This window comes from Balaenoptera physalus (assembly GCF_965194825.1).
Source record: "Balaenoptera physalus genome assembly, chromosome: 1".
Taxonomy (NCBI): Eukaryota; Metazoa; Chordata; class Mammalia; order Artiodactyla; family Balaenopteridae; genus Balaenoptera; species Balaenoptera physalus.
In genome coordinates, this window is record NC_138882.1 from 159,387,059 (window position 1) to 159,410,104 (window position 23,046).

Consider the following 23,046-nt stretch of genomic DNA (forward strand, 5'->3'; position numbering starts at 1 on the left):
GACACCACGCCACCGCCAGCCTCACCCTCTAACCCCTGCCATTTACTTCCTATCCTTCCAGTCTTGGGTCAGTTTCTCCAGCTCAACTGTTATTACCTTGGAGACCCTAAAGCAATCAGGAGGCAGCCCCTGCCTAGCCAACAAGCCTATCCCCACAGGTTTTAGTGGAGGAAAGAGCAATAAAAGAAAGCCATGGTTTGAGAGAAGCTAGACCCCTTCTCACCTCCTCTTAGTGAGGTCTGCCCAACCTGGTAAGGAAGAGCCAGCAACCTATATCATCATTTGAAATTCTTTCTGAGTCTTCTCCAACTGTACTCCTTTATACCCTAATTACACAGACTCTCCTGCTTCAGATCATTGAGAAGTGAGATTTCAGTACTCACAGCTCTTCTGGAGCCCTGTGCACCTTGCCTTCACCACCCCCGCTCCCAAACATACACACTCTGCTCTTGCCTCTCCCTACATTGCTTTTACAGCCTGCAGGTGTTTGGTGGAAGATGAAAGTGGTTCCTGGGGTGAGATTTCACCTCCTAGAATTATCAAAGGAAAGGTTTCTCTTGATGTGCTCACTGTGGGTGGCTGTAATTATAAAGAATGATTTGAAATACTGGTTTCTACAGTGCTTCAAAAATCTGAAGTCTCTCAAGTTCATTTGAGTGATCTTGCCTGAATCTTAGTTGCTTTTATTGAACTTGTCAGAGACTAGATGAGCATTCCTACCCTGGGGGATCTCCACCTCCGCCAGCCTTCTTGGTTGCTCTAGAGCTCCACATTCCTCCCACTGGTCAGGACAAGGTTCCTGAAAGTTTGTCCTAATCAGACAGGAGCTGAAATGGCACAGCAGAGTGGTTGAAATTGATAGGACTGCGGGGGAGGTGGGAATAAAGAGCTGTGGTAGTGCCCAAGATGATCCCCTTTGGAGGTGATGTTAAATTTGTGAGGCTCCGATGATGCTAGAGACAGTTCTGGCCTCGATGGAAGAAGACCTGCCCTGTGGAATGTTGTTTGGCTTTGGCCAAATCACTCTCTCTCTCTCTGTCCCTAAGTTTCCATATCTGCAAAATGGAAAAGTTGGACTAGGTGACTTTTAAGTGACTTTCTCAGGTTTTGTCCCCTCTCAGAGCTTTCTGACCCTTGGGGTCCAGGTGGCCCAAGAGGCCAGAAGACTGCTCCTTGACCGCAGAAAGGGGATAGAGGTGGGTGGATTTGGAGGTAGGGTGGGGTAGGGGAAGAGAAGGGATTGATTAAACTGTCCCAGAGCCTTCCCATACCCCTTTCTGATCTTCCCCACTGAGCTCTTGGAACCCCTGACAGTAAAGTAGAGGAAAAGCCTCTCCTCTACCTTCCCTTGCACAAGCCCATGAGCAGCTCCTGCTCCAAGGAAAGGAGGGAGCTGGAGAAAACACAGGGTGGGCTTCCCTGGTGGCACAGTGGTTAAGAATCCGCCTGCCAGTGCAGGGGACACGGGTTCGAGCCCTGGTCCAGGAAGATCCCACATGCCACGGAACAACTAAGCCCATGAGCCACAACTACTAAGCCCACGAGCCACAACTACTGAGCCCACGTGCCACAACTGCTGAAGCCCACGCGCCTAGAGCCCGTGCTCCACAACAAAGAGAAGCCACCACAGTGAGAAGCCCGTGTACCGCAATGAAGAGTAGCCCCCGCTCGCTGCAACTAGAGAAAGCCGGTGCGCAGCAACAAAGACCCAATGCAGCCAAAAATAAATAAATAGATAGATAAATAAATAAATAAGAGTTTAAAAAAGAAAGAAAAAGAAGACAAGGTAAAAGTCCCCCAGGGGAAGACCTTGCTGAGTTTGAGTCCCAGCTGGGAGTAGCCCCCAGCTCAGGACACTGCTGCTATTGTCTCCAACAACTCCAGAATTGGCTGAGTGCCCAAGGTGCTTTGATTTCTCTTCTCTTTGCTCTATTTGTCTGCCAGAAGGCAGGGACAGCTTTTGTTTCCTTTTGGCAGCATCTACAGAGGTTTGAAATATAGTGAGCAACTGAATGTCCACTGGCCAGCTACCTCTCCATGGGACAGAAGCCAGAAGAGCCAGGCAGGCAAAAGAATTGACAGAATCTGCCCTGCCTCTCTCTCCCAGGGATGCTGCATGAGGGGAGTGGAGGAGAGGGGGAAGGGGGCCTTTAATGCCAAATCAAGGAGGACTGTGGGGAGGTGTTGAGGAACAGGGTTCTGGGAGCTTGCCAGATCAGACAATTCGATGGCTACTGGTGCAAGAACCCCTCCGCCAGTAACCCATCTCCCCTACCTGCCAGCAAGAGCTCCCTGAGCCTGTAAGGGGATTGACCGCCAAGACTGCCCTCCAAGCTTTTTCCAAGGTGAGAGGCTGAACTTCCCAGTTCTTCACCACATTACTTTTGCCAGCCCACTCCCATCTGCAGTGGGAAGCGTCAGGGAACACTCTAGCTGGATCCCAAGAGTGATCTAGGGGTCTGCACAGCCTAGTTTAGAAGCTGTTCCTATTTCCAGAGAATTGCAAAGAGTAGACTTTTTTTCATCCACAGGCATCCCTACCCCTAAGAAGGTACATAAGCCAGGTCTTGGTATGCTGCTTTTTAAATAGTTAAATGTGTCTGAGGAAGGGGGAGAGGGGTGTGGGAAGGACCACCCAGACAGAAGGTCTAGAAAGCTCAGCTCTGATGGAGCTGACAGGGAGATAAAGAGGCTGAGCAGGAGAACACATTCTACTAGAGGTCAGGATGACCTGTCTTCAGCCTGAGCCATCTGCCACCACCCAGAAGGCTTGCATCAGGGGCTTTTCTGCCATGGATAAATGGGGAAGTTCTGCCTTGATTCTTATCCTCTCTCCTTCCCTCACCATCAAGGTAAAAGGCCATTCTCTGATCTCTGGTTGCAGCCTCTAGCACTAGAGACTTGACAGGTGCTACTGGAATAAATCTGCCTAGAGGGAAGGGGCATACATTCCCAGGCTTGGCCCCTAAACATAATGGGTGGTAGTGGGGGGCTGCTAGGGCATCTGCTTCCCTCCTCCACATCTCAGGGTCATTGACTTTGCCTGGCCCAGGTAACAGAAGCCAGCCCAAAGCATGGTGAGTGAGTAGCTTGGGGAATACCAGGGAAAGAAGGCCTGCCCTGGCTCCTCCCTCATGGACCCTACCCTGAAGCCAGGCTGATGACTTTCCCCAACAGAGTGTGTGTGTGTGTGTGTGTGTGTGTGTGTGTGTGTGTGTGTGTGTGTGTGTGTGTGTGTGGTGTTTTGCTTCACTTTTCCTGGCACTGTTCCTCAGCTATATATATTATCTCATTTAATCCTTAGGGCAATGTCAGAGATTATGTGACTTGCCCAAGATCTCATAGCCAGTAAATGAAAGATCCAGACCTTGAACCCTGTCTTCTCCTTTTAGATTCTGTTACCCTCCCACCTCTCCCATCCAGATCTTCTCACTTCTGGAAACCTCCCTGAGTATTCCAGCTCACAGTGGTTTCCCATGTGGTCTCTGTGCTCCCTCTTAGGCTATGAACTTCTAAAAATCAGGTACTCTGTAACCCCAGAGCTTAGCAAAGGGGTGGCTCCATAAGAGACCTTAAGGAATATTTGTCTCAATCAGTAGTTAGATTTACTCCTTGGTGATAATGAATGATTGCTTTTCTCTTTTTGTTATTCCTTGGAGAATTTCTCTGGTTTGGGCCCAAGACACATACCGAGGTCCAGTGGAAGTGACTGTGAACCAGGCTATTCCATAGTTGAAGCAGGCTGTTTATAGAGAGAAAAGAGGAGCTTCTTCCCTCCCTGTTCCCTGGGGTCTGTGGCTTTAGCTCACCGTGGCTGAGCTGAGCTGTACTTAGGAACTCAACTTTGTTGGGGAGAAGAAAGGTCACTTTGGAGCTCAGAGCAGTCAGAGGGCACTAGGCCCTGGGTTAGAATTGTTGGAACTGCAGACCAGTTTCTCCCACCCTGGTGTTTGGACTTTACAAGGCAAGAAGTTTTCTCAGCAGGCAGGCCTTGCCCTGAAAGCATCCATAGAAGTGCCAGACTTTACCACAGTTGTTAGCAATGGTGGGCCTGCTGTGGAAACAGAGTCGCAAGGCCCAGGTGATTAGCAATCTATTTCTCCATGGACCTTATGTCTGCAAATCTAGCGAGAAGGAAGGAGGCCTCAAGAACTAGTTACAGCAAAGCCTCTCTACTTCCAGTCCTGATGACACCCAGCCATACTCATCCTTTGCTATAGCCGCAAGAGCAATCTAGGGGCCCACACAACCTAGTTTAGAGGCTATTTCTATTTCCAGATAATTGCTGAGGGTACACTTTCTTTATACACAACAGGACCCTCTTCTCTATGACAGGGAGGAACAAAGTGCTATGCACATACGCTGCTCTTACTGTGTAGTCACTACTTGGCCAACAGCATCACATATGTATTAGTTCCTCCAAGGCATTTTGCTGGATGAATGGACCAATGGAAGTGGCAAACCTGCTAGGTGTTCACCCCCTTGGCCTAAAGTTCCCCTTTCACCAGAACTGAAGAGAGATCTCCAGGGAGATGATGTTAATTGACACAACTTTTCAAAAAGCAGTTTGGCAATGTGTAGCAAGAGCCATAAAAATGTTCATACTTTTTGACCAAACACCCCCACTTCTGGGAATCTGTCCTAAGAACATTCTCCAAATGACTGATACAAAGACTGTGTAGTAACATGAAATGTTTGTGATGTAATCATAAACAAGTCTGGAAGAACTGACCAAGAAATTGGCCAGAGATAATAGTAGTTGTGTTAGAGTAATGAGTTTACTGGAGATTCTTTTTCTCTTTCCCAAACTTTACATGCTAGTATATTGATTTTACCCTCCTCTGCCACTCAGCATTAATCAGTCAGGAACCTGCAGAAACACACTCAAGAGGCCAGACAATTGAAGAAAGTTTAATAAAGGGACTAGGCTCTGTTTCCAAGTCACTTCCAAGACTGGTTTGTGCAACTCTCAAAGGACTCACTCAACAATTATTGAGCACCTACTTACTCTCTAGTGAGGGAGGCAGACTTTCAAGTACATAAATTGTATCATGTGCAATAATAAATATATAAATTGAGTGTTATAAGGCGCATAAAGAAGCAACTATCCGTTAGGAGGGGTGGTGTGACTCAAGGAAGACTTCAAAGGCAGATGGTTGATTCATGTTCAGTTCTGGGTCTTTTTTTTTTTTTTTTTTTTCCAGGCAGTGCTGCGAGGCTTACAGTATCTTAGTTCCCTGACCAGGGATTGAACCCGGGTCCTCGGCAGTGAAAGCGCGGAGTCCTAACCACTGGACCGCCAGGGAATTCCCTCATGCTCCGTTTTGAAGGTGGTCTGCCAAAACGAGAGGGCCACATGTACAAAGGCAGAAATACATGGAATAACATGGTGGGTTTAGGAAACTATATGTGGCTCTGCAGGCCTGGAAGGAACATTGGGTGGGTGTGAAGGAACTATGGGAGGGAAGACTGTTTAGATCCTGCAGGGCCCTGTGCTCCAAGTGGGCTTTGTGTTTTGCAGCTGTCATCAGATTCGCATTTTAGAGAGATGACTGGCCTCAGTGGAGAGAGTGGACTGAAGGGGGAGAGAATGGAGGCAGAGAGTTGTGAAAAGCAGTCTTTGGGTCTTGGCTGCGTCGGCCAGCAGATACCTTTTTTCAGCATTGGTCTCTCCTGACTTACATTTGGCCAACGCATCGCCTCTCCGGGTTCTCCCTCCCTCCTCCTCCCCGAGGGCAGGCAGGCGGGCGGGCGGGCGGGGAAGCGAGGAGAGGGGTGGCCCTGCCTGGGTGGTCTCCTGCCCCGCCCCCCGCGGCGCCGTTGCCTAGCAACGGATCCAGCCGCGCAGCTCCGGGTAATTTGCCGGCGACTAAGCCAAAGGGAGGGCGTAGCCCCGGCCCTTCCCTTTTTCTTGGACTACAGACGCCTCCTCGGCACTGCGGTCGCCACCTCGAGCCGCGCCGGGCGTCGCGTAGCTGTTCCTGCACGCGGGACCGACTCCGGCTCGGCGCCCCGGGCCCGCACCGCCCTGCACTCCTACAGCTCACGGACGCCACTGTACACCCGTACCCGCGGCTAAGCGGCCCCACTGAATTCCGACGCGGGACCTCGCGGTACGCGGGACCAGGCCAGCCTATGGGGGCTCCCAGATAACGCGGGTTGGGGGCGCCCATGCCCCCCATCCCCGCCAGCATGGCTCGGCCGCCACCCCTCGGGGAGCTGCCCCCGGGCTACACACCCCCAGCTCGATCTGCAGCACCCCAGGTGAGTGGAGGGGAAGCCGGAAGAAGGGGCCGGGTCTAGAGACCCCAGGTCTGTCACTCGGCAAGGTGTGATGTCTCTTAAATGCCGTGTGTTATTGGCCCTCGCCCGGGAAAGCTGTGTTGTGTGTCTGTCTGTCCGTGTCTCCTCCTGCTCTGCCCGGTGAGAGTAGGTGTGTCTGTGTCCACCTCTGTCCACCTGAGAACAGGTGTGTGTATATGTATCCTATCTCAGAAAAGGAATCTGTGCCTTCCTCAGGTGTATATTGGGTGGGAGGCAGGGAATGGAGTCAAATTTTTTCCAAGTTTGGGCCTGTGTCTGTTTAGGTCCTCTGTCTTGTAACCAGAAACCAAGAAGCTAGAGCTTGGTAGAGGGTATAATAAGAAGAGGTAAAGGTTTCATGCGTTGTTGCAGTAATGCCTGGCTGACCCTTCTCTTTCCATCCCAGATCCTAGCTGGGAGCCTTCAGGCTCCACTCTGGCTTCGTGCTTACTTCCAGGGCCTGCTCTTCTCTCTGGGCTGCGGGATCCAGAGACACTGTGGCAAAGTGCTCTTCCTGGGACTTTTGGCCTTTGGGGCCCTAGCACTGGGTCTCCGCGTGGCCATCATTGAGACAGACCTAGAACAGCTCTGGGTGGAAGGTGAGTTGTGGACACTGGCCATAGTTGCTTGGGTATGGTGAGAATAGGGTGAGGAGCTGGCTACTGAGTTCTAGTGGGCTTTGCGCTGGGTCTGGAGGGGGCACCTGCCTGCCAGAGCCTGAGCATCTGGGAGCCCTGCTCCCTCTCACATCCATAAATGGACATCTGCAGATGGTGGAACCCTGTGAATGGGTATATGGAACAGTTATCTGTGAGTGCGTGTGTGTTTATTTAGCATTTACTGGCAATCTTTCATATGTATTTGACTGCACTGCAGTGCTTGTAAAGGCAACTAAAGCAAGACCCATCTTTCAGTAGCAAGGAAAGTAAAATATATGTTGGGATATAATATACAATATAATACAGAGCAGAAAATGATTATGTTGTATAAAAGAAAGCAGGGAGAGATCGCATCTAACTAGGAGAATCAGAAAAGTTAGAACTAGAAGGTTGGGGAAACAGTAAATCATCTGGCAGGCCTCCAGGGAGAGGTCCCATACAGCGAGGTCCCCTGCAACCATTTAGTGGAAAAGTGGCACAGAATCTGTACTTCAAGGCAACAGCAGAGTCAAGTGGAACCAGATCTTCACTTCCTAATGGAAGCATTAGAGTAAAATAATTTCTTATTAATAGTTTTGACATAACTCTCTTTTCCTGGAGCCTAGTATGGCAACCCTTTAACAGAGTCCAACTCCCCTCTGTTTTTTCCTGGGAAATTTACATTTGTGGGCTGGCCCAAACCTCCCCCAGCCCTGGCGCACACCCAAAGGCAGGGCCCAGGTTAGACTCTCACACCCTTGAGTTATTTTAAATGCTGGCAAGCCCTAGGATCCAGAGCAGATGTTTCTTGGAGCCTGCCTGCCTATTGGGCTCCCACACCCCATCCCCACCCAACCCCCCAGCCCTCTGCAGACCCTCACATATATACACACTCTAGGCCAGCCCTGGGGTCCAGAGCAGATGTTTCTCTGTGCCTGCCTGCCCCCAGCCCCAAGACAAATGTGCGCGCGCGCGCGCACACACACACACACACACACACACACAGGCACATGCACATAGCCCCACCCACACTACTGCTGCCTGGGTGGTCCCAAATGACTCTTGGATTTCCTGCCACAGTAGAGGCTGTCTCCCACCTCTTCTTCTTTCTCCATTCCCCAGATCTTCCCAATCTAAACACTGCTTGAACCTCCATGTTTCCTCATCCTTTCTCCTACACTCCAGCACAGGATAGGCTAGATCCCACTGGATTTTTGCTGCTGCTTGTGTGAGGGTGATATAAGAGGGTGGTAATCAATTCCTAGGTCTTTTCTCTTTATGTCAGAATATCACTCTGGGGCTTCCCTGGTGACGCAGTGGTTAAGAATCCGCCTGCCAACGCAGGAGACACGGGTTCGAGCCCTGGTCTGGGAGGATCCCACATGCTGCGGAGCAACAAAGCCCGTGCACCACAACTACCGAGCCTGCGCTCTAGAGCCCGCGAGCCACAACTACTGAAGCCCGCGCACCTAGAGCCCATGCTCTGCAACAAGAGAAGCCACTGCTATGAGAAGCCTGTGCACCACAATGAAGAGTAGCCCCCGCCAGTGCAACTAGAGAAAGCCTGCGCGCAGCAACAAAGACCCAATGCAGCCAAAAATAAAAATAAATAAATTTATTTAAAAAAAAAAAAGAAAGAAATTACTTTGAAAAAAAAGGAATATCACTCTGCCCTGTATTAGCTGGGGCTATGGGTGAGGTAAAAGCAGTGATCTTGACCTGATCTTTTCTCTGTACATCTGTTGTTGAGGCTTCTTCCAGCAATGCCCTAGGCAGTGAAGACTGAAGGGTATTTTCCATTCCTTTCCTGTTTTGTTAATACAGAAAGCAAAGAAAGAAGCTAGACATTAGCTATCAGAGTTCTGGACTCTCCAGCTTTGCCGTGGTGAGATTTGGAATGTGACTTCTCCTTCCTGATCAATATTAAAGCTGAAGGACTCAGATAATTTCTCTAAAATAAAAATCACAGGGAATCCCCTGGTGGTCCAGTAGTTAGGACTCCGCGTTCTCACTGCCGAGGGCCCGGGTTTGATCCCTGGTCGGCGAGCTAAGATCCCGCAAGCCAGGTGGTGCGGGCAAAAGAAGAAGAAGAAGAAAGAAAGGAAGGAAGGAAAGAAAAGAAAAGGAAAATCACAGCATGTAGCCCAACTAGTACTTACAGGAACAGTGATAGAGATGGTTTGAAACTGGAGCTGTCCCTGAAGATAAGGAGCATACAGCCCTTCTGTCTGGAAGGCAGGGGACAGCCACATATCAATTGGTGGAACCACTATTCACTCAGACACCCAAGTCTGAAACCTTGATAGTCAGCCTCAGTTCTTCTTGCTCACCTGATTGGTCACTAAACAGTTAAAATTCTTCCTTCTCAGCTTCTCTCAGATCCCTCCTTTCCACCCTTGCAGCTGTTGCTCTAGTTGAGGCCTGGCAGTACACTCCTGATTGTATCATTTAGCATGCTTTTAGCCACATGAAAGAGAGAGAAAGGGAAAGAGGAAGGAAGGAAGAAGAAGACTGATTTATTATCCCCCCCAACAAGGAGTCTAGCAGTAGACAGTAGAGAAGTTCCAGGATGGATAATTCAGCAATCTAAGGACATCATCAAGGACCCAGTTTCTTTCTGTCTTTCTCCTCTGCCTTCTGCATGTTGGGCTTTTGTCCTCAGGCTTATCACCTCCTTCTCCCAAAGTGGCTGCTGCAGTGGTAGAAAAGAGAAGTCATCCCTGTCTTGCATCCCTTTTTGAAAGTGAGGAAAAATACACCACCTACCCCTCCCCACCATCCACCCCCTCCGACTTCCCATTTGGTTATACTTTGGCAAGAACTGTGTAGCATCCTATGCCTAAATCCTTCACTTGGCAAAGACGGTGGAATTTCTGTGATTGACTTATTAGACTAATCAAATTTCACCTCCTAAGGTTGGGGAAGGGCCCAGCTGCCCTGAATCACTAGGCCTTTCAGAGGATGGCCCAGGAAATCGAGGTCTATTAAGTGACTGATCTTTCCCCCTCACCTTCAAATCTGCCTCCGCACTGCCCTCCTGTGGTGCTTCTAAATCTGGCCAAGTCAATCCCTATTTAGAGCCCTTCCACCACTCTACTGGGTTCCGGGGAGTCTCCAAAACCAAGTTCAAGCTCCTTAGCATACTCTAGGTTGCTTATCCAGCTTTGTCTCTGCCTCACTCTTAGCAGCCCAGCAACACGGAGCCTCTTACAGTTACCTGCACACACTTGGTCCAGAACCCCTTTCCCTGACTTCTTTCCCTGGCCAACTCCTATTCATCATTCACAGTTCAGCTCCAGAATATATCAGGTGATGAAAAAGCCTGGTCATCTCACTTCTCTGCTTAAAACATAATATGGCTCCCATTCCACACAGAGACAGCTTGAGTCCCTACAATAGCTTACAGGTCCTTACATGTGCAATTTCTGGACCAAAGATTATGAACATTTCTGAGGATCCTAAAACATACTGCAGTATTGCTTTCCCCCAAATATTGTACCAAATTACACTCCTGCGGTAGGTAAGTTAGAATGCATTCCTGTAAGCCAGCAATGAGTACTACCAATTCTTAAATTTTTGCTAATTTGAAAGATGATAATTCATTGCTATTTTAATTTGCATTTATTGGATTACCTATAAAGTGGACTCTTTTTCCATGCTGGCTAACCAGTTATATCCTCCCTTTTGTAAAGTTTTTTTTTTTTTCCTGCAGTTCAGTGGCTTTTATTTATTTATTTATTTTAACATCTTTATTGGAGTATAATTGCTTTACAATGGTGTGTTAGTTTCTGCTTTATAACAAAGTGAATCAGCTATACATATACATATATCCCCATATCTCCTCCCTCTTGCGTCTCCCTCCCACCCTCCTTATCCCACCCCTCTACACGTCACATCTCCCTGTGCTATGCGGCTGCTTCCCACTAGCTATCTATTTTACATTTTGTAGTGTATATATGTCCATGCCACTCTCTCACTTCGTCCCAGCTTACCCTTCCCCCTCCCCACGTCCTCAAGTCCATTCTCTACATCTGTGTCTTTATTCCTGCATCGTTATGTCCTGCCCCTAGGCTCCTCAGAACCTTTTTTTTTTTTTTTAGATTCCATATATATGTTAGCATACAGTATTTGTTTTTCTCTTTCTGACTTACTTCAGTCTGTATGACAGTCTCTAGGTCCATCCACCTCACTACAAATAACTCAATTTCGTTTCTTTTTATGGCTGAGTAATATTCCATTGTATATATGTGCCCCTTTTGTAAAGTTTTTAACAAATGTGATGATTTTGATGTCTCCTTACCCTGTTCCCCCTGCTTCTTCCCCACTCAGTTGCAGTCTCTTTTTTTCTCCAGTTCTTTCTCATTTTTCCATCATATCATTTCTCTCCCAGCAGCTATTGAATAATAACTCCATATCTGTACCTACTGTGTACAACTTCCTAAGTACTTTGCTCGCATTGATTCTAATTCTACCAAGGTAGGCATTTCTCTGTTTCACAGATGAGAACATTGAGGGTCAGAGAGACTAAGTAATTTACTCAAGCACAGACCAAGCATCAGAGCCAAGACCCAAAGCCAGGTCTGTCCAGAGCCTTTGTGGCACCCCGCCCCGTCTCTTCTTGCCTCACAATACATCCTAGTGCATCTGTCCTCATATCTGTCATCGTCATCGTCAGCGAAGACTTATCTTTTTCTCTTCCTCATTTTCTCTGAAGATTCCTTATTCTCTTTGATGCAGTATTTTTTTTTTTTTTAATTTTTTGGCCACGCCACACGGTTTGCAGGGATCTTAGATCCCTGACCAGGGATCGAACCTGTGCCCTCAGCAGTGAGAGTGCAGAGTCCCAACCACTGGACCACCAGGGAACTCCCTTGATGCTGTATTTTAAATTGTGCTTGTCTCTTTCTTTTGCTTTCTTATTAGCTCTGTCTGGGTTCCTTCTTTCTCCCATGCCTCCTTCCCCTCAGCAAACTCATTTACTGTGAGGAGCTTATCTCTGCCCTCCCCTCCTGTCCCTCCTTGTGGCACCTCTGGCCCAAGCCTGGTGAAATAAACACTGCAGTACGAGCCTACTGCAGAGGAGTGGGGAGTCAGGAAAGGAAGAAAAAGAGTAGGTGGAATTGCCAGCCGAGAAGGCAGGATGATGGCTGTGTGAGACTGTTGTGGGGATGGGAGGTGTGAGCATATGGGTGAATCTGTGATGGGGAGTTTCCAAGGGTTTGGGGCTCGCATGAGTGAGGGGATTGTGTGGGTTTGAAAAAGAGATTGGGGAGCATGATAATCCCAGGTGGGGCTGGAGTCTCAGAGAAGCAGTCCGTTGGGCCCCAAGGGTGGCAGTGACCTACAGGAAGAGGCCCCAGATGGGTTGAAGCAGGATTATGGGTCTAAGACCAGGCCAAGTCCACAAAGCCTCCGGGGTGGTTTGGCCCTGGCCCTCGCCTCCCCCAAACCACAGTCAGGTCATAGCATCCCTCACAGCATCCCCGCCTCCCCAGATCCCAGGTACAGAGCTGGCCTCCGTGGCCAGTGCAATGCAGGACTTGATCAAGGAGATGAAGGCAGGCCTGGCGCCGGGACTCCCCATTGTCTGGACAGAGAGACTGGTGAAAGGGATCTTTTTCCCCAGGCCCACTTTGATGTCACCTCTGCCAGGATCCATGAGTGGAAGCAGTATGTTGGCAGCATCACACTGAAAGACCGTCTGACCCTCCCCCGCACCTGTGCCACCACAGAGCCATTATTGCCAGGCACCCCCCACCCCTCTGCAGAGCGGTTTGCAAAAAAGCATATGGATATAAACCACTGCCTGGGACAACCTGAACTAGGAACCAGCCCCAGCGCTAGACCTGTTCTTTTAGGAGACCCTCCAATGGCAGCCTCCCTATTGGCCCCTCTGTCCCTCCTTGTCCTCCCCACCAGAGTAGAGAGGGACTGAGTGAGGGCTCCCTTACCAGGACACCCCCAGAACCCCACCCTGGCCCAGCTCATGTTGATCTCTCGTTTTAAAGTTATTTGCTCCAAACCCAGCCAGCTGGGTTCATGCTTAAACCTTAGGTCCCACAAGAATTCCACAGAGCCACACAGCTGGACCTCTCCACTCCAGATTCCAAGCAGAGGGCCAGGAGCCTGGGGAGTCAGCATGGCCATCAGGGAGAAGCTTCTCCCACTTGTCCTGGGAGGCCTCTGTGGGTTAGGGTCCCACATCCCCCGGAGCTCTGATCCACTGAGGCTCTTTTCCCCCAGCTTTCTCTCTCTGCTCTGGCAGCGGGCAGCCGAGTGAGCCAAGAGCTGCAATACACCAAGGAGAAGCTGGGGGAGGAGGCTGCATACACCTCCCAGATGTTGATACAGACCCCGCGCCAGGAGGGGGAGAATGTCCTCACGCCTGAGGCACTTGGCCTCCACCTCCAGGCAGCCCTCACCGCCAGTAAAGTGCAAGTATCACTCTATGGAAAGTGAGTCTGGCTGAGCCCCTGAGCAGCTGGGGGTGAGAGGTGCTGCAGCAGGGCTGGAGTGGGAATCCCCTTCTTCTGCTGATGTCCTGTGCCCCTGGTTATTGCAGGTCCTGGGATTTGAACAAAATCTGCTACAAGTCAGGAGTTCCCCTAATTGAAAATGGAATGATTGAGCGGGTGAGTATCCTGAGCTGTTCTCTGAGACTAGGTAGAGGTGGAGCCTTTTCTGCAGTAAGGGAGGGCTTGGAGAGACGGCGGGGGGGTGGGGGGGGGGCGTCGGGAGGTGGGGGCATTGCAGAGGGCATCCTACAAAGGTCATGGAGAAAAGAGCCCAGGGACAGGACTGATGTGGCCTGGGATGTCCCTGGCAGATGATTGAGAAGCTGTTTCCCTGCGTGATCCTCACCCCCCTCGACTGCTTCTGGGAAGGAGCCAAACTCCAAGGGGGCTCTGCCTACTTGCCGTGAGTGCTGCCACAGCTGCTCCCAGGGCCCTGCTTCATCCCCTGCTAGGACCTCCCCAGCAGAAAGAAGGGTGGGAGTAAAGATGATGATCAAAAGCTCACCCAGGGCCTAATTACCTCCCAAGCCAGGGTCAGAGCACCAGCAGCCTCAGGGCTCTCTCCACATCCCCCTTCGCCTCACCTCCGAAGGAGAGGCAGACCTGTCTTATTTAGACAAAACACGAAGATCTGTAAGATCTGAACAAAGGAAGGAAAAAATCCCCAGAAAGACTTTGCCAGGGAGAGTTAGCTAGGTGTCAGCTCAGCTGTGACCCAGGCCAGAAAGAAAACCTGTTCTAAGCAGGTGCCTGTATGGTTATGTATTAGAACCAAGGGTAGACGGTTTGGGAAGGAATGCAGTAGGGCTTTTCTGGGCCTTTTCATTGTGTTAAGTACCATCTGTCTTGAGGTCCATCTCAGCCCAGGTATCTGTCCACAGCTCACTGCAGCAGCCTGCTGGGCTGAGCCTTGACCACCCTCCACACAGAGGGACAGATGAGCAGCTAGGAGGAGGGTGGGCTACTACATGGGTCCCATAGCAGTGGTTTGGAGGGTGGGCATTGATCCTTGATCCTTACCAACTATGGGCTCTCCCCTGCAGGGGCCGCCCCGACATCCAGTGGACCAACCTGGATCCAGAGCAGCTGCTGGAGGAGCTGGGCCCCTTTGCCTCCCTTGAGGGCTTCCGGGAGCTGCTAGACAAGGCACAGGTGGGCCAGGCCTACGTGGGGCGGCCCTGTCTGCACCCTGACGACCTCCACTGCCCATCTAGTGCCCCTAACCATCACAGCAGGCAGGTGGGTTCCAGCCAGGTCCGCCAGGGAAAGGTTATTTTCCTTCCCTTTCCCCTCATATGTTCCCCTGTTCTAGGAGAGAGCAGACTGCTCTGTGCTCTGCCCCCCATTTCCTGGACGTTGTTACCCTGCCCCCACTGTGCTAGACACCTAGAGGGTTCCATTCCTCTTCAGCTCTGCTAAGGAACCCTCAAGTGGCCTATGAATCCCTTTGTCCTTTTCTAAGCCCAGAAAGGCTGGACTTCATCAAAATATAGTGTACAGGGAACCAGGACAAATTAGCTAAGCACGAGTATCATACCTAATTTCCTGAGTGTCTGTGTGGCCCTGTGAACGTGGACCTTTTTCCAAAACCACCAAAGTTATGCCCACTCCTCCCCGCAGCCAGTCTCTAGGCCTCGGCTCCCTCTTGTGGCCTCCTCTCTGCAGGACACTAGCTGCTCCCTTACAGAGCAGGCAAGAGGCTCAGCATAATAGTTATCTACACTCCAGGCCCACAGAGCTCCGTGGCAAGCATGGTTCCTGCAGATTCCAGCCCAGAGACACCCAGTTATCCAAAACCAGGGCCTTGAGTAATGAGCCCCTCCGCTGTCCCCCTCCAGGCTCCCAATGTGGCTCAGGAGTTGAGCGGGGGCTGCCATGGCTTCTCCCACAAGTTCATGCACTGGCAGGAGGAACTGCTGCTGGGAGGCCTGGCCAGAGACCCCCGAGGACAGCTGCTGAGGTAGGGCCTCCCCTGGGAGTTGGTAAGGGCACCCCAGGTATGGGGAGCCACACCCTGATGCCAGGCAACTCTGGCAAAAGCCCCTTGCACACCCCCTCCTGGGTGTTCAGACCAGCTCTGACTCCTACTTCTCCTGTACCCCAACCAGGGCAGAGGCCCTGCAGAGCACCTTCCTGCTGATGAGTCCCCGCCAGCTCTATGAGCACTTCCGGGGCGACTACCAGACACACGACATCGGCTGGAGCGAGGAGCAGGCCAGCACGGTGCTGCAGGCCTGGCAGCGGCGCTTCGTGCAGGTCAGTGTGGAGGCGTGGAGACGGCGAACGCGGTGCCCTGAGGCCGCTGCCGCCTCCTGCCCCTCACACCGCCCTGTCTCCCCAGCTGGCGCAGGAGGCCCTGCCTGGGAACGCGTCCCAGCAGATCCACGCCTTCTCCTCCACCACCCTGGATGACATCCTGCACGCCTTCTCTGAAGTCAGCGCTGCCCGCGTGGTGGGAGGCTACCTGCTCATGGTGGGTCCTCCTGGCACCTTGTCCCCCACCACCGGCCCCCACCCTGGGAGCCCCTATCCAAGACTGCCCTCTCTCCCCACAGCTGGCCTACGCCTGCGTGACAATGCTGCGGTGGGACTGTGCTCAGTCCCAGGGTGCCGTGGGCCTCGCCGGGGTGCTGCTGGTGGCCCTGGCGGTGGCCTCGGGCCTCGGGCTCTGCGCCCTGCTCGGCATCGCCTTCAATGCCGCCACTACCCAGGTACACCAAGACTGTGGGGCAGACTTGGGGGCCGACGGCCCAGGCTGCTCGGTTCCTCCAGCTGCCCGCCCCGTGCCCCTCCAGGTGCTGCCCTTCTTGGCACTGGGCATTGGCGTGGATGACATATTCCTGCTGGCACATGCCTTCACAGAGGCTCCACCTGGCACCCCTCTCCAGGTGAGGCCTCGTCCTCCAGCCTGGGCTCATCTGAGGCAGTGCTGCGTAGGGGCTCAGAGCCTCTTGGTTTGAGTGACCTTGGGCTGGTAATTAACCTCTCTGTGCCTCGTTTCCTCATCTGTAAACAGGGGTAATAATAGTGCTTGTGTCGTAAGGGTTGTAGTGAGGATCGGTGAGGTAATTCAAGTCGAGTACTTAGAACAGTACGATAAATATTAGCTGCTATGAGGCTCCTTTACCCACCTCTGCCATCCTTCACATTGCATTGTCCTGACAGGAGCGCACAGGTGAGTGTCTGCAGCGCACAGGCACCAGCGTTGCACTCACATCCATCAACAACATGATCGCCTTCTTCATGGCTGCCCTAGTTCCCATCCCTGCACTGCGGGCCTTCTCCTTGCAGGTGAGGCCTCACAAACGGGGCCTGGGCTCAGGGTGGGCATGGAGCCGGGGCAGGCCTCATCCAGGCTTTGTGCCCCTCCTGTCCATCCCGCAGGCGGCAGTAGTGGTTGGCTGCAACTTTGCAGCCGTGATGCTTGTCTTCCCAGCGGTCCTCAGCCTGGACCTGCACCGGCGCCACTGCCAGCGCCTTGATGTGCTCTGCTGCTTCTCTAGGTATCCCTACCCCACCAGGCCGTCCTTCCTTGGCCCCATCCCATCCTGTCCCTTCAGCAGCATTTCCAGGCACAGACCCATCACCCCCTCTCTCTGCCTCTTCCAGCCCCTGCTCTGCTCGGGTGATTCAGATTCTGCCCCAGGAGCTGGGGGATAGGACAGTACCAGTGGGCATTGCTCACCTGACTGCCACTGTTCAGGCATTTGCACACTGTGAAGCCAGCAGCCAGCATGTGGTCACCATCCTGCCTCCCCAAGCCCACCTGGTGCCCCCACCTTCTGACCCACTGGCCTCTGAGCTCTTCAGCCCAGGAGGGTCAACACGGGACCTTCTAGGCCAGGAGGAGGGGACAAGGCAGAAGGCAGCCTGCAAGTCCCTGGCCTGCGCCCGCTGGAATCTTGCCCATTTCGCCCGATCTCAGTTGGCACCCTTGCTGCTCCAGTCCCACACCAAGGTAAGCCTCCAGGCCCAGGCAGGTCGAGGTGAGACGCAGCAGAGGCTTCTTAGGTGTCTCTGGGCCCCAAGAAGGGAAGAGGGCTTAGCCCAACATCTGAGGGCCCAAGGGTATCCCTGGGCCTCCAGCTTAGTTGCCGTTTCCCACAGGCCATGGTGCTGGTACTTTTTGGGGCTCTTCTGGGCCTGAGCCTCTATGGATCGACCTTGGTGCAGGATGGGCTGGCCCTGACAGATGTGGTGCCTCGGGGTACCAAGGAGCATGCCTTCCTGAGCGCCCAGCTCAGGTACTTCTCTCTGTACGAGGTGGCCCTGGTGACACAGGGTGGCTTTGACTACGCCCACTCCCAACGCGCCCTCTTTGATCTGCACCAGCGCTTCAGTTCCCTCAAGGCGGTGCTGCCCCCACCGGCCACGCAGGCACCCCGCACCTGGCTGCACTATTACCGCAACTGGCTACAGGGTGAGAGGCAAGGAGACCGGCAGGGAGGGCTGCGGCCAGCAGGAGCTCCCAGAGCTCCAGGCCAACCGGACCCCACCCTGTTTTCTCCCAGGAATCCAGGCTGCGTTTGACCAGGACTGGGCTTCTGGGCACATCACCCGCCACTCATACCGCAATGGCTCTGAGGATGGGGCCCTAGCCTACAAGCTGCTCATCCAGACCGGGGATGCCCAGGAGCCTCTGGATTTCAGCCAGGTTGGGAGAGGACTGGAAAGGTCAGGGAGCACCCAGGGGCTCCAGGCCCCATGGGCCCAGCCTTCAGCTCGCTCCGCCTCTACAGCTGACCACAAGGAAGCTGGTGGACAAGGACGGGCTGATTCCACCTGAGCTCTTCTACATGGGGCTGACCATGTGGGTGAGCAGTGACCCCCTGGGTCTGGCAGCCTCACAGGCCAACTTCTACCCCCCACCTCCCGAGTGGCTGCATGACAAGTACGACACCACCGGGGAGAACCTTCGCAGTGAGTCCCAGGGGAGCCCGAAGAGCCTAGGCCTGGGCCCACACAGGCCCTACCCTGAGGCCCTGCCCACGGCTCCCTGTGCTTACTGGCCACCCCTCCCTCTCCCTCCACCCCCTCCCCTCCACAGTCCCCGCCGCCCAGCCCCTGGAGTTTGCCCAGTTCCCCTTTCTACTGCGCGGCCTCCAGAAGACTGCAGACTTCGTGGAGACCATTGAGGGGGCCCGGGCAGCGTGTGCCGAGGCAGGCCGGGCCGGGGTGCGCGCCTACCCCAGCGGCTCCCCCTTCCTCTTCTGGGAGCAGTATCTGGGCCTGCGGCGCTGCTTTCTGCTGGCAGTCTGCATCCTGCTGGTGTGCACTTTCCTCGTCTGCGCCCTGCTGCTGCTCAACCCCTGGGCAGCTTCCCTCATAGTGAGTCCTTGCAGGGGCGGGGCTGGAGAGACCCATAGCTGCCCCCCTGCCCTGCCCAGGAGCCCTGGGTGAGCCCTGCCCTCCCCAGGTACTGGTCCTGGCAGTGATGACCGTGGAGCTCTTTGGCATCATGGGTTTCCTGGGCATCAAGCTGAGCGCCATCCCCGTGGTGATCCTTGTGGCGTCTGTAGGCATTGGTGTCGAGTTCACGGTCCATGTGGCTCTGGTGAGCACAGGCACTAGGGGAGGGGTGGGCCAGCTGATTTGGTATTCAACAAATATTGATCAAGCACCTACTGTGTGCTAGGTACTATTTAAGAACTGAGGAGATAAGAGCACTACAGACGGGCTTTCCCTTCAAGGAGCTTATTCTAGAGTGTAGAGATAAGCAATAAACAAGTAAACAAACAAACAAATAAGCAGCCATTTCAGTAGGGAGGAGGGACAAAGGCCTGACCAGAAAGGGGTGAGGGAGGACAGAATGGAAGGTGAGGAAATGGGAACCAACAATTCTTTCGGATGAATTTACCGTGAAGAGGATCAGAGAAATGGGCTGGTAGCTGGATGGCGAGATCCCACCAAGACAGAGATATTAGAACAGAGGCAGGCAGGCCTCTCTCACAGCTTCGTGGTCTCTGGCGGGGGAGGAGTGCGGGTGGGGTGAGGGGCGTGGACCAGCTGGCAGCTCCGGCACAGACCTGGCCAGACCCCACAAACAGCTCCCTTCTTCCCCCATAAAAGCCTTATCATTTTTCCGCTTATAAGAATAATATATACTCCTTGGGAGACAAAAAATGTCAGCATGCTGGAAAGTACCAAGAAAGAATTAGAAATCTTCTGAAATGCCACCCCTAGAAGTTATCACTTTGGTGTCCATCCTTCTAGACCAGGGGTTGGCAAACTTTTTCTGTAAAGGACCAGATAGTAAATATTTTAGGCTTGGCAGGCCATATCGTCTCTGTGGCAACTCTGCCAGGGTAGCCCAAAAGCATCCATAGGTACTATGTGCACAAATGGGTGTGGCTGTGTTTCAACAAAACTTTATTTACAAAAAAACATGGGACAGACTGTAGTTTGCCAACCTATTCTAGACATCCCTGTGTCTCACTCATCTATACAGTGTTACCTATATGGACTCGTGCTTGTGTCCTGGGCAGCTCCCAGGGACTCGGTTCACCTGGCCTTCTGTGGGCCAAGGCATGGGTGAGCCCTGGGGACACAGATGAGCTGGCCATGGTTGGCCAAGGAGCAGCTCCAGGACCGCTTTATTCCCCCAGGGCTTCCTGACCTCCCAGGGTAGCCGGAACCTCCGGGCTGCCCGGGCCCTAGAGCACACATTGGCCCCGGTGACCGATGGGGCCATCTCCACATTGCTGGGTCTGCTCATGCTTGCTGGTTCCAACTTTGACTTCATTGTAAGGTAGGGGAGGGCTCGGGGCAAGGCGGCAGGGCTGCCCTGCACTGGCGGCAGGACCTGCCCAGGCTGACCGGCCCCACACACCGCCCCCCTCCAGGTACTTCTTCGTGGTGCTGACAGTACTCACACTCCTAGGCCTCCTCCATGGGCTCGTGCTGCTGCCTGTGCTGCTGTCCATCCTGGGCCCCCCACCAGAGGTGACCACCCTCCTTCTGCTCCCAGCCCAGGGGATGGGGTGGAACAGAGCCAGGGCAAAATGCCCTCAGCGGCCAACAGACGGGGCTCAACTCACAGGGACCTCTCCCCATAAGTACCACCAACTGAAGGTGGCAGCCTCCCCCTTCGCCCAAACATCATGTCCCTACCCCTCAGCCCTCCTGACTTCTTCATGGGACCCACCTTAGCCGTTTAGGTGCAGGGTTTGCCCCAGACCTCGACATCCTGTCCCTTGTCAGCTCTCGTACCCTGCTGGAAGCCGCCAAAGACCCCAGCTTCCCAATCAGGGAGGTGCTGAAGGGGGCTGCGTCCCCAGTAGCCCCTGGGCTCACTGGGGCTGGTGTCTCCCCCAAGGTGGTACAGATGTACAAGGAGAGCCCAGAGGTCCTGAGCCCACCAGCTGCACAAGGAGGAGGGCTCAGGTGGGGGGTAGCCCCCACCCTTCCCCAGAGCTTTGCCAGAGTGACTACCTCCATGACCGTGGCCCTCCGCCCACCTCCACTGCCTGGTGCCTACATCCACCCAGCCTCTGAAGAGCCTACTTGGTCCCCTGCTGCCACACCAGCTGCCAGTGGCTCCAGCAACCTTAGTTCTAGGGGACCATGTCCAGCCACCTGATGAAAGAGCAGCTGAAGCATGGAGACCCCGTTCAGGCCACATGAAGGCACTGGGAAGCTGTGGGGTGTTACTGAACGCAGGGCAGACTCCTGGGGAGCCCTGCTGCTGCTGCTGTCTGCCGCCATCCCCTCCTCGACCCAGCCATCACAGACCTCCCTGGGATCCACACAAAACCACCACCCTCTAGGCTGTGAGCAGCCTTGCACACCCGGGTGCTCCGTGCCTGTGCCCATGCCCGGGTGGGGTGAAAGCCAGCAAGCACTTCAGGCTGCAGTGCAGCCCTGTCCCCCCTCCCACCCCACCCTGCTGCCCCCAGCAGACCAAGCCTGAGGGATCCTCTAGCACCCTTCACCAGTCCTGGTCCCCCACTGCTTGCTGAGTCCTGGGTAGGCTCTCTGTATCCCTGCCCACCTCTCACCACATAAATTATTTATATGGAGACGTTTATTTTTGTAGTTTGTATAGATGTTAGCTATGCTGAAAGTTTTATTTTTAAAAGTGAAATATATTCTATATGAACTCATCTCAAATGACTTTGGCGCTTTGTTTTCAGATAGAGCTGTGAGTTTGCAAGTGGAGGCGTCGGGGCCACAGGTCGTGGGGCTACCCTAGTCCTTGGTGTGTCTATTCACCTGGCACGTGAAGATGATGTTCAGCCCATGTGTTGGTCATATACTTGGTAACAGGGTCTGACTGAAGTGCTTAGTACACAAAGTGATACAAATGTTTTTGATGTCAAACCCCACTGTGTGGCTTTCAGAGCCATCATAAGCCAGCCTTGCGCACCTCTCCAGACTCATCACCCACCTTCCTTTGTGAGCGGCATGGGGGGATGGGCAGAGGGACACAGCCAGGCAACAGGTGAGAGGAGAAGTGGAAGCAGATCAAGAAAGCATCTGAGGGAATTCCCTGGCGGTCCAGTGCTTAAGACTTGGGCACTCTCATTGCCGGCCCGGGCCCGGGTTAGATCCCTGGTTGAGGAATTAAGATCCCACAAGCCGCGCAGCCAAAATAAAAAAAAGAAGAAGGTGGCCAATTGAAACAGAGATGGGGATAGCAGGGAGGTATTTTAGGAGTTTTGTGCCCAGACCAACGTCCAAGGCAGAGGCCCCTGCAAGTCAGCAGTCAGCTTGGCGCCCCAGAGGCATCTTTGGCCAGACAGCTAGGGGATCAGTAAGGGCACTGTTGAAATTGAGGTTGCATTAGCAACCAGTGAGGTTCTGTATTTAAGCTGTTTGTTCTGTGAAGGTTGAACAGGCCCACTATACAGAGGCCTGGAAGATTCTGGCCACACCCCTGGGTGTAGAGTACAGAGTCTCATCTGACGCATGAGGTGGGGGAGGTCTTTTATTGCCCTTCTCCAATTATCCCAGGGCTCCGTCTCAACTGACACACATACACACCCTGGGTTCCAGCCACCCACTCACCAGGAACGATCCCACCCCCAGAGTACTCCCTTCTCACACTCCACCCCACCAGGCCAAAGGCCAGAAAATCATGTTCTGACCAAAAGTGGGAAGGGAGGTGGGGGGGGGGGGGAGGGGGAAGACTTCTGCAGCTGAATCAACACTAAGATGCTTGAGAAGACTTAAGAGAAGCAGGCGGTTGGCTTGGAACCTAGAGTAGGGGATGCCTCCAGGATGCCCAAGGGATGGACACTGGATTTGGAGCCAGTAGTGTTTGGGTCACTTTGGAGGGGATTTTGGGTAGAGCAGGAGAGCTCACCAGGCTGGAATAGTGCAAAAGATGTCACTCCATTGGTGCCACTTACCAGCTGAGTGACCTGGAAAAGTCAGAGAACCTCTCTGAGCCTCAGCTTCTTCATCTGTGAAATGGGAAGATTAGAGCCTATCTTGTAGGGTGCTAGTTTTTCCTTTCAGGATTTTAAATGAAATATTTATGTAAGACATCACCCGGCTTCTCATAGGTGCTATTTCTGTAGTTTGTGGGATATTAGCTATGCTGAAAGTCTGTGCTCCAACTGCATGCTTAGTGAATAACCCTGAAACAC

The 23,046-nt window shown here is 53.1% G+C and overlaps 2 protein-coding genes across 8 annotated transcripts in view; one reads left to right on the forward strand and one right to left on the reverse strand.

Moving 5' to 3' along the window:
• The window catches only part of BTBD19 (BTB domain containing 19), an 89,748-nt gene that overhangs the window by 54,823 nt on the left and 11,879 nt on the right, over window positions 1–23,046 (reverse strand). The window lies entirely within an intron of this gene.
• Window positions 1,534–21,593, forward strand: PTCH2 (patched 2). 5 transcript variants are annotated; one of them, XM_082454958.1, is made up of 22 exons: window positions 5,770–6,264; window positions 6,710–6,902; window positions 13,207–13,396; window positions 13,504–13,573; window positions 13,768–13,859; window positions 14,500–14,695; window positions 15,295–15,416; window positions 15,565–15,712; window positions 15,798–15,929; window positions 16,012–16,167; window positions 16,252–16,344; window positions 16,622–16,747; window positions 16,841–16,959; window positions 17,066–17,414; window positions 17,564–17,876; window positions 17,968–18,110; window positions 18,196–18,376; window positions 18,504–18,784; window positions 18,873–19,010; window positions 20,062–20,204; window positions 20,299–20,398; window positions 20,772–21,577. In XM_082454958.1, the coding sequence occupies exons 1-22, from the start codon at window positions 6,172–6,174 to the stop codon at window positions 21,033–21,035; spliced, it is 3,642 nt and encodes a 1,213-aa protein (XP_082311084.1). In that variant the 5' UTR covers window positions 5,770–6,171; the 3' UTR covers window positions 21,036–21,577. The 5 variants fall into 5 exon arrangements, with proteins under 5 accessions (XP_082311087.1, XP_082311086.1, XP_082311083.1 ...); XM_082454957.1 differs by having other exon boundaries at window positions 5,769–6,264; window positions 16,012–16,344; window positions 20,772–21,590; XM_082454959.1 differs by having other exon boundaries at window positions 5,769–6,264; window positions 14,500–14,608; window positions 16,012–16,344; window positions 20,772–21,590.

What these genes read in the sequence shown, in the direction of transcription:
- PTCH2 (XM_082454957.1), top strand. Translation starts at nt 6,172, where the DNA reads ATGCCCCCCATCCCCGCCAGCATGGCTCGGCCGCCACCCCTCGGGGAG. An exon ending in GGGGGCTCTGCCTACTTGCC is followed by an intron (nt 13,860 to 14,499) that starts GTGAGTGCTGCC and finishes TCTCCCCTGCAG; the next exon opens with GGGCCGCCCCGACATCCAGT. An exon ending in CCTGGGCAGCTTCCCTCATA is followed by an intron (nt 18,785 to 18,872) that starts GTGAGTCCTTGC and finishes TGCCCTCCCCAG; the next exon opens with GTACTGGTCCTGGCAGTGAT.